Here is a 14,398-nt window from a genome sequence, read left to right on the forward strand (position 1 = left end):
GAACATTTCACATCCTCACCCATAAAAGGACAGTAATAGAGTAACCATCTCATTAGGCTGTCAGGAGTAAATAATACACACAAACTCTTTAGCACAGTCCCTGAATCACAGTAAATCCAGAAAGACCGAGTCTCTGGAGTTTGCCGACAGGAAATCGGCTCTGTCCGTCTCACTCCAGCACTGGCTCGCCTTCCTCCGGGACCTCAGTCAGCTGAGGAATTCTCCCTCCTCTCAGTTGACGACTGCTGCGCCTGCGCCTTTCTGTCTCCACCGGTACCAGGCTGCTATGTTTTCCCTCTTCTCATTGGCCCGCCACTGGACTAGTTCGTCGATACTGCGCATGCTCCATTCCGGATCCGGTCTCTCTCCCCACCCTGGGTCCAACCGGAGAGCAAAATCTGCCAACACGCCTGCGCGAGCTGCCGTGTCCCGGAAGCAGTACTTTGGCCTTGTGACACGTAGCAACGGGTTCAGTTCAGGGTCTAAAACGGAGTTTGGGGGTTAGTTGGCGCTGCTGAGCTACTGCCGCCGCCGCCGCCTGCGCGTTTGGTGAGTGTCCCAGGCCCGTGACTCACCGTTCGGCGTCTCCCCACACCTGTGCGGCGCGGCTTGTTGCCGCCTTTCAGCGCTGCGCTCGGGTCCTTTGGCTCAGACCCCCGCTCCCTTTCAGGCCCTTGCTGTGACGCGCCCCCTGCACCTCAGCCTCGGCCTTCCAGGAGTCTGCACTTTCCTGGCAGGCCCGGGCCTTATTTTGCAAGGAGGTAGTTGCGTTTCAGCTGTAAAGCCCTGTCCCGAGGTGAGGAATCATCTTGGTAGTTGTTGATGTTTTAGATGCCCGTGGAGCCACTCCTCCTACGACCCTGCCCCTAACCCAAGACTTATCAGCTCCTCGAAGGGGAGGTGTCTTCCCGTGCCTTGACTTAGAGACTAGACATTTCTTCAGCAACCTCCGCAGATCCACCCAGTGCTGCTCCCCAAAATTCCAGAAGAAATATTGGCTGCCTTCTGGAAGTATTTGCTTAAGCAAAGTATCAGGAACAAATTCAGTAAGACCTTGGGCATAAGCAGTATTTGCCGTTTCTCTTCTATTACAGATCATTTGCAATGTCAGGCTTTGATAACTTAAACGCGGAATTCTACCAGTCAAGTTACAGCATCGATGACCAATCACAGCAGTCCTGTGATTATGGAGGAAGTGGAGGACCCTATAGCAAGTAACTTTTCAACTTTGGCAATTTGTTTAGTCAAGATTGCAATGAAAGCATGTACCCAGCATGTTTGGTTCTGCCTGAATGTGTGAGCCTGTCCCTCATCAGGATTTTTCCTAATCTTCCTTCTCCTGGAGAGATCTGTGACACTGGATGGGTTTGAAGGGGTTGCCGCATCTAGCTTTTGGTATCTTCTGCAAAATCTTTAGGTGTGCCATGGGTGGAAAAGTAGATCGTTGAAGAACTATTTCCTAGTAATAGTATTTCTGCATCATTTAAGATATGGAGGGGAGCTTCAGGTACCCAGAAGATAGGTTATTTAGTCCACAGGGCAGTTAAAAATTAAAGTCCTTTGACGACTGGTTTAGTAGTTAAATCACTCTGGCTCTCAGACTTTATCAACGTTAATTGGAAGTGCTTAGTACACTATTTAGCAGTGTAAGCTCCCTGTTATGAATCATCAGGTAACTTTCATATAGCAATTGATGATCATTTTTATTACTTCTCATACCAAAACCTTATGGTCAGTACACACAAGTTGCCAGTTGCAGATTAAAGGGGGGGACTCAAAACCTTTCAGCCCTGAATTGTTAAGAAAACAAGACAGAACTGATAAAACGGATTTTTTTTATAGTCCCTGGTGTTTGTGGCAAAAATACATTAACTGAAGGCTTTCTACCGATCTCCTCTAAGACATCATATCCTTAGTTTCTTAGGACCTTCAAGGTAATGTTCATTGTCAGCCTTCCATTCAGTGAAGGAGTTTCCTGTATCAGGGTTGCTTAACCTTTTTCAGATGGTCCAGGACCCCTTTGAGAATCTTATGAAAACTATGGGCCTATTTCTGAGAAATATATGCATGCACTCAAACACCCATATGAATGTGCATATAACTTCAAACAGTTCATGTGTCGTCTGATGTTCATCTGTGGACCCTGAATTAAAAACGTTGTGAAGACTGTCCAGGATGAGAGCAAGGCAAGGTTCTCTATCCAGTTAGTCTGAGAGAAACAGGTAATACTAGAATGTGTTTGAATTAATAAACCTGAATGAAAGCACCCAAGAATTTGAAAACCAAATTCAGCCCTACAGCATGGTCTGTCTTGGATAGGCTATACTTTTTACAACTTATAGACCCCTGTTTAATTTGACATAGTCTGAGGGTTTTTTTCCGCCTAAAACATAACAGACTGAACAGTGGGAATAAGCATGTAAAAAATACTCTCTCTGAGTCACTTTTTTCCTTTCTGGTAAATTCTCAATTACATACCATTGAGGATTTATCTCTTTTGATCAGTTAATTGGGCAGAATTAGAAAAATCATGTTGAGAAATTTCCATTTATATATTTACCTAAGCATGTATTTTTCTGTGATTGTTCTGTGTATGAGAGGGCAAATGAATGTAAGATTAGCCAGAGTGCAGCAACATGGGTTTGGAAAACCTGTCTGTGTACGCAGGCCTGTTTTTAACCAAATGATATTGATGTTTGGACTCAGCAGCACTCTTCCATTGAGATTGCAACCTCCTAGGTTTATCTATCTCTGTCTTTCTTTCCTATCCTGTCCATATTCGCATCACTTAAAGGTGTGACTTATCTTTTCATTTCACTTATCATCATCTCATTTCAGTTTTCCGCAGAAGGATTGTTTAGATATTCTGTTGCTGACTCTTCTGACAGTTCCATTCCAACCAAATCATGTAGTGTACCAGTAAGCGTTGCTTCAGTGAAGAAGTTTTATTCCAAGTGCTTATATGATAACCATTACTGCCAGTTAACGAATATGAGTTCATAGATGATGCTTAAGAAAACAAGAAGCCTAATGTATTACTAGTAATAAATTTGGGTTTCTGAGCTTTATAAAAAAAATTTAACTCTTCTACTTCTATATGTACCTTCAGTTAGAATCTGAAGCCTAATGACATTTTAAACGTCCATCTCAGTTTATCAGATAATATTCTGTTTGTTTTGCTAACTTGGTAACAAAGATCAGCTGATAAGTTTCAGCTCACTGTTGATAAAAATCTAGGTTCAAATAGCGTATATCTTGGATTGTCTTCAAGTTTGACTTATTATTAGTCTATAGTTCTGCATTTGCCCTATAAAGTCAGCCTTAACATTTTGCATAGTTTCCTTTATAGATACTTTACAAGTATCATTCATACATTCATGTAACAAAAAAAAGTATAAGGCTCTTTGATCCTGAACTGCTGAGTTTTATGAATGTCATATTGGACAGGTCCCACATTGTATTCTAGATATTCCTATAAAATATAGTGATATCAATCACATATTTTTTAAAGTATTGAAAGCTAGTATTTTTTCATCTTTGGCTTAACTGGTAATACCTTCATTGTATGTCTAAAGATTTTCATGAACTTAAGTAGCCAATCCCAACCCCGTATATTAAGAGGCTCTGTCTTGGTTTTTGGCACTGAATGCTTCTGAGAGTATTGGTTTACTATCTGCTGCTTTTCCTGATGTAAAATTGTGGATTTAGTCTATAAAGATCATGTCTACCCTACTGTGTTTTAGTTTTAAACCAGCAGGAGTGAGTCAGGAATTTTCCTGACCAGGTCCTGCCAGAGAAGTAAAATTCCATCATACTACCTTTCTCACCTTTCATTTTGAAGAAAGAATGCTAGTGCCACTTTTGAAGCTGTCATTTGCTTGCAGTATTTCTCTTCCTTACATGAAACTTAGTGGTCTACATCAGTTTTTTGTTTGTTTGTTTGTTTTTGTGAGGAGATCAGCCCTGTGCTGACATCTGCCAATCCTCCTCTCTTTTTGCCGAGGAAGATGGGCCCTGGGCTAGCATCCGTGCCCACCTTCCTCCACTTTACATGGGACGCCGCCACAGCACGGCTTGCTAAGCGGTGTGTCGGTGCGTGCCCGGGATCCGAACTGGCGAACTATATCAGTGGTTTTAAAATGTGGACTGCAGACCCCAGAGGGTCCTCGAAACCCTTCAGGGAGTCTTTAAGTTCAAAACTATTTTCATAACAATACAAAGATATACCTTTTTAGGTGTGTTGACATTGGCACTGATGTTGCAAAAGCAATAATTGGTAAAACTACTAGTACCCAAATATGAATCCAGAGAGTGGCATCAAATCATTCTAGTAATCATCATATTCTTCATCACCACACACTTGTCTAGTAATCATTGTATTCTTCATCACCATACACGTTTCATTTAAGGATACCCTTGATGAAGCAGTAAGAATTATTGTTTTATTAAATCCTGACCCTCGAGCACAAACATATTTAAACTAATCTGTGTGACAAAATGATAAAGCACTTCTACTTCATGTTGAAGTACAGTGATTATCTCTAGGAAAAGCACCCGTGCAATTTGGGTTGCAGGCTGAACCAGCCACTTTTTCGTGGAAACCATTTTTATTGGAAAGAACAACTGACGAACTATGGTTATTTAGACTTGAGTATTTGGCAGATATTGTCTCAAAAATGAATGAAGTGAGTCTCTTACTTCAAAGAAAACAGTTCACAGTGTATGTGGCCAGTGATCAAATTTAAATTTTCAAGGCAAATGAGGATTTCAGAAAACTTGTATCCATCACTATGAACTTGTCAGTTTCCCAGTAATTAGCCATTTTTCTGATGAGATCAGTGGTGTTATTAGCAAATGTGATTTTTAAAATATTCATATTTTATATATATTTTTATATTAAATGAATCAGTATTTGGAAGATCTGCATAAGTCATGCCAGTATTTTCTAAGTGGCCAGTGCATGATGTTACAAAATCATACATGAGTAAAGAAAGGATCCATTCAAAGTGCAAGACAGATCAATGTATTGTAATGTAACAGTATTAAAAGTTCATCAGTGTTGTTTTAATTTCTACATTTCAATTTAAGTTTAAAAAACTACCACTTTCCTTTGAATTTTCGTGTAGTATCAAAAGGACTATTCATGGTAATCTGAAAAGGTTATTAAATACTCTCTTTTTCAACTACATGTCTGCAACACTACATTTTCTTCAGATACTTCAACTATAACAATATACCACAACAGATTGAATGTGGAAGCAGATATAAGGATTTTTAACTGTCTTCTGTTAAACCAGACATAAACGAGATTTTTCAAAAATATAACAGTGCCACTTTTCTCAGTAATTCTTTTGAAATAATTTTTCATAAAAAATGTTTATGCTAACATGTAATAGATTTATTACTTTAAATGAATTAATATTTTAATGTTTCCCAGTTTTAATTTCTAATATGATAATTATCGATAGATATAACCCACATAAACAAAACATCTTTGGATTTCTCAATAATAATATATTTTAAGAGTATAAAGGGGTCCTTAGACCAAAGAGTTTGAGACCCACTGGTCTATGTCATTCTTTTTGGTTTTTCTATTGCATACATTTCTATTTATATTCTCTCTCTCTCTGTGTGTGTGTGTGTGTGTGTGTGTGTGTGTGTGTGTATGAGAGAGAAAGAGAGAGAATAGAATACAATCTGTTTTATGCAGATTGTAGAAACCTCCATATGGAGCTTTTCTAGCTATTTTGTAAACTTAGAGCTGGACTTCTGATACATCCTAACATAGATCAAGAATAGCATGTTGTACTAAATCAGAAAATGTGAATTCTTGTCCTAGTTCAACCAGCTAGCCCTGTGGAGGGTGTGTGTATATGTGTAAGTCAGTAGAAATCAACATATTTGCATACCAAAATACTGGGGAAACGCAGATACAGGAAAAAATAGTATAGCTGTCTCTATAAGGTAGGATTTTGGGATGATTTTTATTACAATTGTTAAGAGTTGCCCACTGGAGTCAAAAAGTCTAGTTTTGAATCCTGGCATCACCATGGACAAATCATTTTAACCCAAATATCAGTTTCCACATCTTTATGATGGGGAGGATAGTAAAATCAGCCTCATAGAGTTGTAGTGAGGATAATATGAGATAATTCACATTAAACACTTATAACAGCACATCACACAGTACCATTCAAAAGGTTATTATTTTTGTTTTTGGAAATTTTCAGTACTTCATATATACCTAAATATTACATATAACATATTTAGAATTAATTTTAGTAAATAATAAATGTTGTACAACATTTTTAAAGCTACAAAGGTGTGAAAGTTTATAATGTGAAAGTTGTCTTCTGCTTCCCCCTATTTCCAGATCCCTTTACCTATATAATTATGTATACATATCAAGTATGTGTATATGTAATATACACACATATACATAGATGTAGATATGTAGATATAGATATATTCTAAAAAACACAGTCACAATGGGTACATATGGTATACACTATTCTGAACATTGGCTTTTTCCTTCCCCACTGAATATTTCTTGATTATCATTCCATTTCAGTAGACATAAAACTGCCTCATTCCTTTTAACAAGTGCATAGTAATCTATGCCCATATCACAATATATTTACTGTCAGCTATTTATATTGTGCTGTTTTCTATCTTTTTTTTTTTTGGTGAGGAAGATTAGCCCTGAGCTAACATCTGTTGCCAATCCTCCTCTTTTTGCTGAAGAAGATTGGCCCTGGGCTAACATCCGTGCCTGTCTTCCTCTACTTTATATGTGGACGCCTGCCACAGCATGGCTTGCTAAGCAGTGTGTAGGTCTGCGCCCGGGATATGAAACTATGAAGCCCGGGATGCTGAAGTGGAGGGCACGAACTTAACCACTATGCCACTGGGCCGGCCCCTGTTTTCTATCTTTTGATATTAAAATTATGCTGCAGTGAGTTCTATTTTATAGCCAGAGAATGAAATAGTTTGTTTGGTTTTTTTTGCTGAAGAAGATTTGCCTTGAGCTAACATCTATTCCCAATCTTCCTTTTTTTTTGCTTGAGGAAGATTTGCCCTGAGCTAACATCTATTGCTAATCTTCCTCTTTTTTTGCTTGAGGAAGATTCGCCCTGAGCTAACATCTGTGCTAGTCTTCCTTTATTTTGTATGTGGGTCGCTGCCACAGTGTGGCTAGTGAGTGGTCTAGGTCTGCGCCTGGGATCCAGGCCGGCAAACCTAGGCTGTGAAAGCAGAGTGCGTGGAGCTTTAACCACTCGGCCAGGGGGCCAGCCCCTAAATAGTATTTTTTTTAAGCATGGATTGAATGACTGTGGTAAGTCTTGAGAATCCCATTGGAATCTCCAAAGGACTATGTGATAGTTGAAAATTTGCCATTACTTTGATTTGCTTTTAGTCAAGATGTTCAATTAATTTCAAAATGTGATTTAACTTTGAAATCTCAAATAATATTAATGGAGGTCATTAGATTTTTATATTTATCAAAAAGGAGCTATAAAATTTTTAAAGTAATTAGTAGACTAAAGGTTCTGTAAGGCTTCTCAGCTCTCATTTTTTAAAATATTTTACTTTTAAAATAATTATTTTAGTTCTGTATTTTTTACTATATAATTAGATTAGTCCCACTGATAGATAAGTTGTATTTTTCTAGAACACAGTGAGACAGGTGTTTAGAAATATTGCTTCAGTATCCTTCTGTTCCCTGTTGTCATCATCACTGAAATAGCCTTGGTAAGGGCTCTCCCTCTAAAATACAGGATTTGCTGTAGCACATATCAAATGAGACAATAGATACACAACTACTATGAAAAATTAAAAGCACCATTTAAATGCAAGGTATACTAATAATGTTTTGTTGTATTCAGACAGCTTTCACAAAGAACGAGGTTGATTTTTCCACTCTTGTTTGAAATTGATGGTTGTTCTTAAAGAGATTTACCCACTTGCAAAAAATAACATAGTACAAAGAATAAAGAAGAATGATTTTGCATTCAATGGAGATCCAAATTACAATGGAAAATTACATAACATATAGTACAAAGTCTGTCATCCTAAGCTTTCATTCATAGTCTTAGGCATAAATTTTATTTCACAGCTATCTTTATGTTATATATACTCACTAAGGGGGGAAAGTAGACAATATTTTTAAGTTTTCATTTGTTGATCTCCTAATGTTTAAAAGTTTAATCGTTTATAAAATGCTTAAGTGCTGCATAAGTGAGTGTTGGCATCATCAGGAAGATTCTCTATAAAACACAGACAACTTTTCATTGTAGATAATCAGCTTGATCTTAGTAATCATTTCAACTGCCATTTATAAAAAGTGGCAAAGTAGATATCCTAGGAATTGCATGACTAAGATGCCCTAGCTGTCAGGAATATTAGCTGTTGAGGGATTGAATACTTCTGAGAAACCAATTTCCTTTGATTTACAGACAGTATGCTGGCTATGACTACTCACAGCAAGGCCGATTTGTCCCTCCAGACATGATGCAGCCACAACAGCCATACACCGGGCAGATTTTCCAGCCAACTCAAGCATATACTCCAACGACACCTCAGCCATTCTACGGAAACAGCTTTGAGGATGAGCCACCTTTATTAGAAGGTAGGATTGGTTGCAACACTTTATAGTACTCTATAATATCCAGCTGGTCAATGAAAATAAATTTTAATTTGGAGAAGTTGTCCTTTCCTTTAAAAAAATAACATTGTAGAAAAAAGTTTTCTACTAAGGGACCCATTTTGAATACAGTATATATGAAACCACATTGAGCTAGAGGAGCCCATATTTTTAATAAACCTTTGTAAAGTGATAATAAAGTATGTCAATATGTCAGCATCTACTTTTACTTCAGATTACTGATTAAATTCTATCAGTGGAAGAAGTGAAAGGAAATAGCATGGTGTTGATTATTCTATGTGGAAATAAGCTGACACAACTAGTAACATCACTGAAAAGTATGATGGTTTTCAACTTGTATTCCAAAACCCATAAAGCAGTAGTTCTGAACATAAACATAAATCTTTTGGGATCAGATACCCTTTGAAAGTCTTATGAAAACTATGAATACTCTCCTCAGAAAAATGCACACACATGCATAGAGACATAGTTTGGTGTACAATTTCACAGGACCTCTTGGTATTTCTGAAGCCCCAGGTGAAGAACCCCTTACTATTAACCCTGTCTGTATATTCTTTGTTATGCAGTTATAGCTGAGAGTATCTGTTTCATCATATCCATACCCTTTTCCAACACCAAACCAGAAATTGGATATTTGTGGCATAAGCACCATAGTCAGTGAAGACTGGTATTGAGGACTCATCAAAATAATATCATCTGGTATTGCTAGGTCCTCTTTTGATTCTGGATGTTTCATTTTGTCTCCTGTTCCAGCATAGATTCTGGTAAATTAAAAGTATGTCACAAATCCTAATTGACTTCCTTATTTTCTTTCCCTTTAGAATTAGGTATCAATTTTGACCACATCTGGCAAAAAACACTAACAGTGTTACATCCATTAAAAGTAGCAGATGGCAGCATCATGAATGAGACTGATTTGGCAGGTCCAATGGTTTTTTGCCTTGCCTTTGGAGCCACATTGTTACTGGTAAGATTTTAGTTTCATCTCTCAGTGTGAGAATAAAGAACAATCTTTAAATGTTCCACCAAGAGCCATTTTTCAGATTCTGCTTATATATATCAAGTCTTTGATGTGTTTTGAACAGTATTGAGTTGCTTGAATTTATACCTATTCATTTCTTCTCCATTGATAGTAAATAGCGTATAGTTAGAAAGGATTTCTTGTTCCAAGAAGTGGTCCAATTGTTAAGGAAAAAAACAAAAAAAATAATAAATAAATAACATGTATGGCTTCGGTCCCTCATCAAAATTCCTTCTTTTCAGAGATGGACAAAATTTTTTAGCCTATTGCTCTTTTTTTTTCTGATAGCATTTTTTTTTTTTTTAAATCTCTAGACCTTGGGTAGTGTTTTGTTGCAGTAGTTCTGGGGGTTACTTTCCTATATATTATTTTAACTTTTAATGAATTGAAACATTAAAAGACAACAGGTTTTAGTCCCTATCTCTCACCTCCCTAAGAATGTTAAAGCATATTGAAAATGAAAAGTTATAAAGATAATTGTTAATATTTGTTGTATTTTATCCTGTGTCTCTGAATTAGATGAGGTAAATGATGTAAGGCATAGAAGATGGGATTGTTAGTCAGGAAAACTGGGTGTGAACTCAGTGCTCCTGCTCTGTCCTTGAGCAAGCCATTTGTTCCTTCAGCTCCCTCTGGTAGAGAACCCTGTGCTGCCCACCTGACACGACTGTTTTGGAGATTAAGCAAGACAGGTTATGTGAGAACACTTTGAAAAGTTTAAAGCACTGTACAAGTATGAGGTTTTATTACTACCACACGAGTGAATTCATCAGTAAACTCAGCTGAGCTTTTTCCAACTTCTGCACTCTCAGTCGGGTATTTACAAATAAATATTGAGTCTCACAAAAATCGCAACGATTTTTCCACCTAACATAATCTGTAGAGGCATACTCAAGATTGAATGTTGTAAGTCAAAAATCTTACAAACAAGGAACTTTTTGAAGGCTTCTCTGTGGACTGATTTTGGTAATAGTGTGACCTGAATACAATGTTTGTGCACATCTCTTGACTAAGAGAACTGTAACTCCAATTTAGCTAACCTTAGGTCCTAAGACTGTTCAGTGATGTCTTTTACAAAAGCAGAATTGTTCAGTTTTTTGTTTTTTTGTTTTTTGTTTGTTTATTTTTGTCAAAGGACTGTATAACTCAACTAACAATTTGGAAAAATAATGAAAGACAAAAATATCTTCCATTATATTCCTCTTGCCTGGTTGTTAATCAGTTTTCTTTTCTCCTCCCCTCCCCACAGAACCCTGGCTTCCTGCTTATCCTGGCTTCCTTTCTCCTAGCTTCTCTAACACCCATATAAAGTAAATGATGAAATTATTTCTGCTGTTAAAAAGATTATGGCTACATCTGCCAATGAGAATAAATTGCTTTGGGCAATTTTGGTGGAATTAGGTGCTTTCAAGTGATATTAGCTATTATCCAAACATTCTGAATGACTTTCCATCTTGTCTCTGTAGTTTATTTGCTTAAAATAAGCCAGATTTCTTTTTAGAAATCTACTATTTTAGTTGATTGTAGCATGATTTTATATCTTTATTTGTTCAATTCTATGCCAGTGCAAATGCTAACTGGAAAATGGAAAATGAGATCTCTGTGTATTGGGAGGTGGATACTTTAAACTTAAGAAGGATATAAAAGCCAGTCTGCCCAGTGTTTTACTTCTCTGCCTACAGAATAGATACCTCTGTAGATTTTGATGCTCACAAATTGAATATCTTCTACATGTACTACTTTAGGTAAAATAAGCCCAAAAGTAACTTATTTTTTGCCCTTTAACCTGTAATCTTTTCTTTACCCATAGGCTGGCAAAATCCAGTTTGGCTATGTATATGGGATCAGTGCAATTGGATGTCTAGGAATGTTTTGTTTATTAAACTTAATGAGTATGACAGGTGTTTCATTTGGTTGTGTGGCAAGTGTCCTTGGATATTGTCTTCTTCCCATGATCCTACTTTCCAGCTTTGCAGTGATATTTTCTTTGCAGTAAGTACTGATCTTTATTTTGGGTTGATTGACCAGTTCTGTGTAATAGGATTTACCTCGCCATCAATTTCAGATAAATCACTGATTCAGCAAACATATTGGATAGTGCCTCTTGTGAGTGAGCACTGTGCTGCATGCTTTTCAATGATGAACAGTGGACCTGAGAGTAAACTTTAAAATTTTTTATACCATCTCTACTTTTACATATGATAAAGAATTTTACAAGTTTTGTGTTTAGTTACCAGTGTCAGTAAATTAATTGAGCAGTGGTTATCATTAATGTAAATATTGCATGGGAAAAGTCAAGTCGTTAAAATACACTTACCCTGTCTTGCATATTTTTTAGACTATATTTGATTTCTTAAAGATGTTGGGCATATGCTAAGCAAATGGATAATAAACACTGTCTATTTGGCAGCTTTTTAACTGAAAATGAAACATTCCTTCTATGGCAAGAGGCTGTTACTAGCTTACCATATTCTCTGATGTGAGCAGCTTTAAATATGTGTAATTTTTAAAAAATATTTTAGGTAAGGTTAAAAAGAAAGATGTAAATTACTGCTGATAAAGTGGCCAGTGAGCAAATGCTCTCAACAGTTCAAGCCCCTCCTTGTGTCTGGTGCTGGGCACAACCAACGACAGGGCTTTGTTACACTTAGAAAGTTAAAACGGAGATTTAGAAGGAGAGCATGTATCAACTATTTGATACTAGAGATTTGGCAAGATGATAGCTTCATAGTGTTCCTGCTTTGGATAAAAATGCTTCAGATTTTCAGTGTAGAAACTGCTTCACTCTGCTCATTTGTTTATATTTGAATTTTACAGAATGTATTTTCTACTAAAACAGTGTTTTCCAACCAGGGGCAGTTTTGTTCCCAGGAGACATTGGCAATGCCTGGACACAGTGTTTGTTTTCGCAACTGTGGGGGCATGGGTGTTACTGGTATCTTATGGGTAGAGGCCAGGGATGCTGCTGACCATCCTAACAATGCACAGAACAGCCCCCCACAACAAAAGTATATCCAGCCCAATGTCAGTTAGTGCCAAAGCTGAGAAACCCTGTGCTAAAAGGAGCAAAATGTAGTTAAAAACGAGCTTTTTGTCACATCAAGTGATTCAGCATCACTGAATTCGCTGTGAGGTGCATTTTAGCGTTTGAAAAAAAATCTTATTTTTGCAGATGTCTACATGTGGATTTAAAATGCTTTTCTTTAGAATTGGTTATTGTATTCTTAGCTAACTAATCTCCTTTACTGTTTTATTTTCTCCTCCCCTTGTTTTTTTCTTTTCGGTTACAGAGGCATGGTAGGAATCATTCTCACTGCTGGAATCATTGGATGGTGTAGTTTTTCTGCTTCCAAAATTTTTATTTCTGCATTAGCCATGGAAGGACAGCAACTTCTAGTAGCATATCCTTGTGCTTTGCTATATGGAGTCTTTGCCCTAATTTCCGTTTTCTGAACTGAATTTTTCTGGGATGTGGACATCATTAGGCCAAATACACAAAAAGGACTTTGAACTCTTGAATTGGACCAGCAAACTGCTGCAGTGCAACTCTCATGCAGATCTAATGTCTGACTCTTGGAGCAGTGGAAGTAAACATGTTCTCTTTTGTTCATTTTTATGGAACTTTTGAATACTATATTGGGTTTACCTGCAATATGACTAGCTTTAAGTGTTTGTGCTTATAGAAATAAGAAGTGCTATTTCTTTCCTGTTCCTGCAGCCTTTGAAAAACAACTTTTTTCCATGCAAAGTATATTATGATGTTTTTGATAGGTTTTGTCAACTGTGGGAAACTACCACAGAGCTGATAATCTTTCTTAAAAACAACCCAGTGATATTAAAGAAGACACAAGACTTATTACAGAAATATTTTTTCAAGGAACTAGGAAAGAAAAATTCCCTGTATTCTCAAGGCAGATGCACTTGAAGCAAAAAAAGTGATTCCAATGTAGGGTTTTATGAGTTTGCACTTCAGAAATTTGACATTCCTTTAAATTATCTCATGAAATTTTTGCTAAAATTCAGCGATACAAGAAGCTCACAGTCTACATTATTGTAGACGTGAAATGTGAACACCTGTTTAGATATTAGCGTTAACTGAACCATAGTGACGAAGATTGGCCACATCAGTGCTCATAGTTGGATCTCCATGTTTCCCAGGAAAAAGAAAATCACTAAACTTTTTTGAGGAAAATATTTAAAATGTCATAATTTCAGTATTGCAGTTATCAATGTAAAGTGCATTTGATGCTTATTAATTAAAATTTTCCCAGTTAATTTAAACTGTGTTGTTGACTTTACTTTTGCTAAACCACTGTTCTCGGTGTCCCATTTTCTTTAACTAGGATCTGATTTTGACTTGTATTCCCAGTTTATCCTAAGTTTTCAGAATAGAAGTCATCTAGTATAGAATCAGAAAAAGAAAAGATTAAACAAAAAGCAATTTATTTTGAGTTACAACATTATTTCCTTATATTATTTGGTTTATATTATCATGCTCTCTTTCCAGAGAAACTGGAAGAAAATACTGTATCTTGTATATTGATCATTGGCTTTTTCTGGAGAAACTGCCTGTGATTCTGGACAAAGCTCAGTTATAGTTATGAGAAAGGTAACATATGGGGAGGAAAATGTTGCCTTTTTTTAAAACAGGAGACTTTCAGACTAAATGAAAAGAAATTCCAAGCTACATATTAATGGCTGTTTTTTAGTTT

General features: G+C 36.8%; 1 protein-coding gene across 3 annotated transcripts; it reads left to right on the forward strand.

The window, feature by feature from the left end:
• The first annotated feature begins 419 nt into the window (after nt 1–419).
• On the forward strand, nt 420–13,967 carry YIPF5 (Yip1 domain family member 5). 3 transcript variants are annotated; one of them, XM_004420039.3, is made up of 6 exons: nt 420–549; nt 1,095–1,214; nt 8,457–8,629; nt 9,487–9,632; nt 11,497–11,678; nt 12,977–13,967. In XM_004420039.3, exons 2-6 carry the CDS (start codon nt 1,105–1,107, stop codon nt 13,137–13,139), a joined length of 774 nt encoding a protein of 257 aa, XP_004420096.1. In that variant the 5' UTR covers nt 420–549; nt 1,095–1,104; the 3' UTR covers nt 13,140–13,967. The 3 variants fall into 3 exon arrangements, with proteins under 3 accessions (XP_004420096.1, XP_087285742.1, XP_087285741.1); XM_087429615.1 differs by lacking the exon at nt 420–549 and adding an exon at nt 671–796; XM_087429616.1 differs by lacking the exon at nt 1,095–1,214 and having other exon boundaries at nt 451–549.
• The last annotated feature ends 431 nt before the right edge of the window (nt 13,968–14,398 follow it).

Source organism: Ceratotherium simum, chromosome 4 (genome assembly GCF_057802395.1).
Source record: "Ceratotherium simum simum isolate JZ-2026a chromosome 4, ASM5780239v1, whole genome shotgun sequence".
NCBI classification, from domain to species: Eukaryota; Metazoa; Chordata; class Mammalia; order Perissodactyla; family Rhinocerotidae; genus Ceratotherium; species Ceratotherium simum.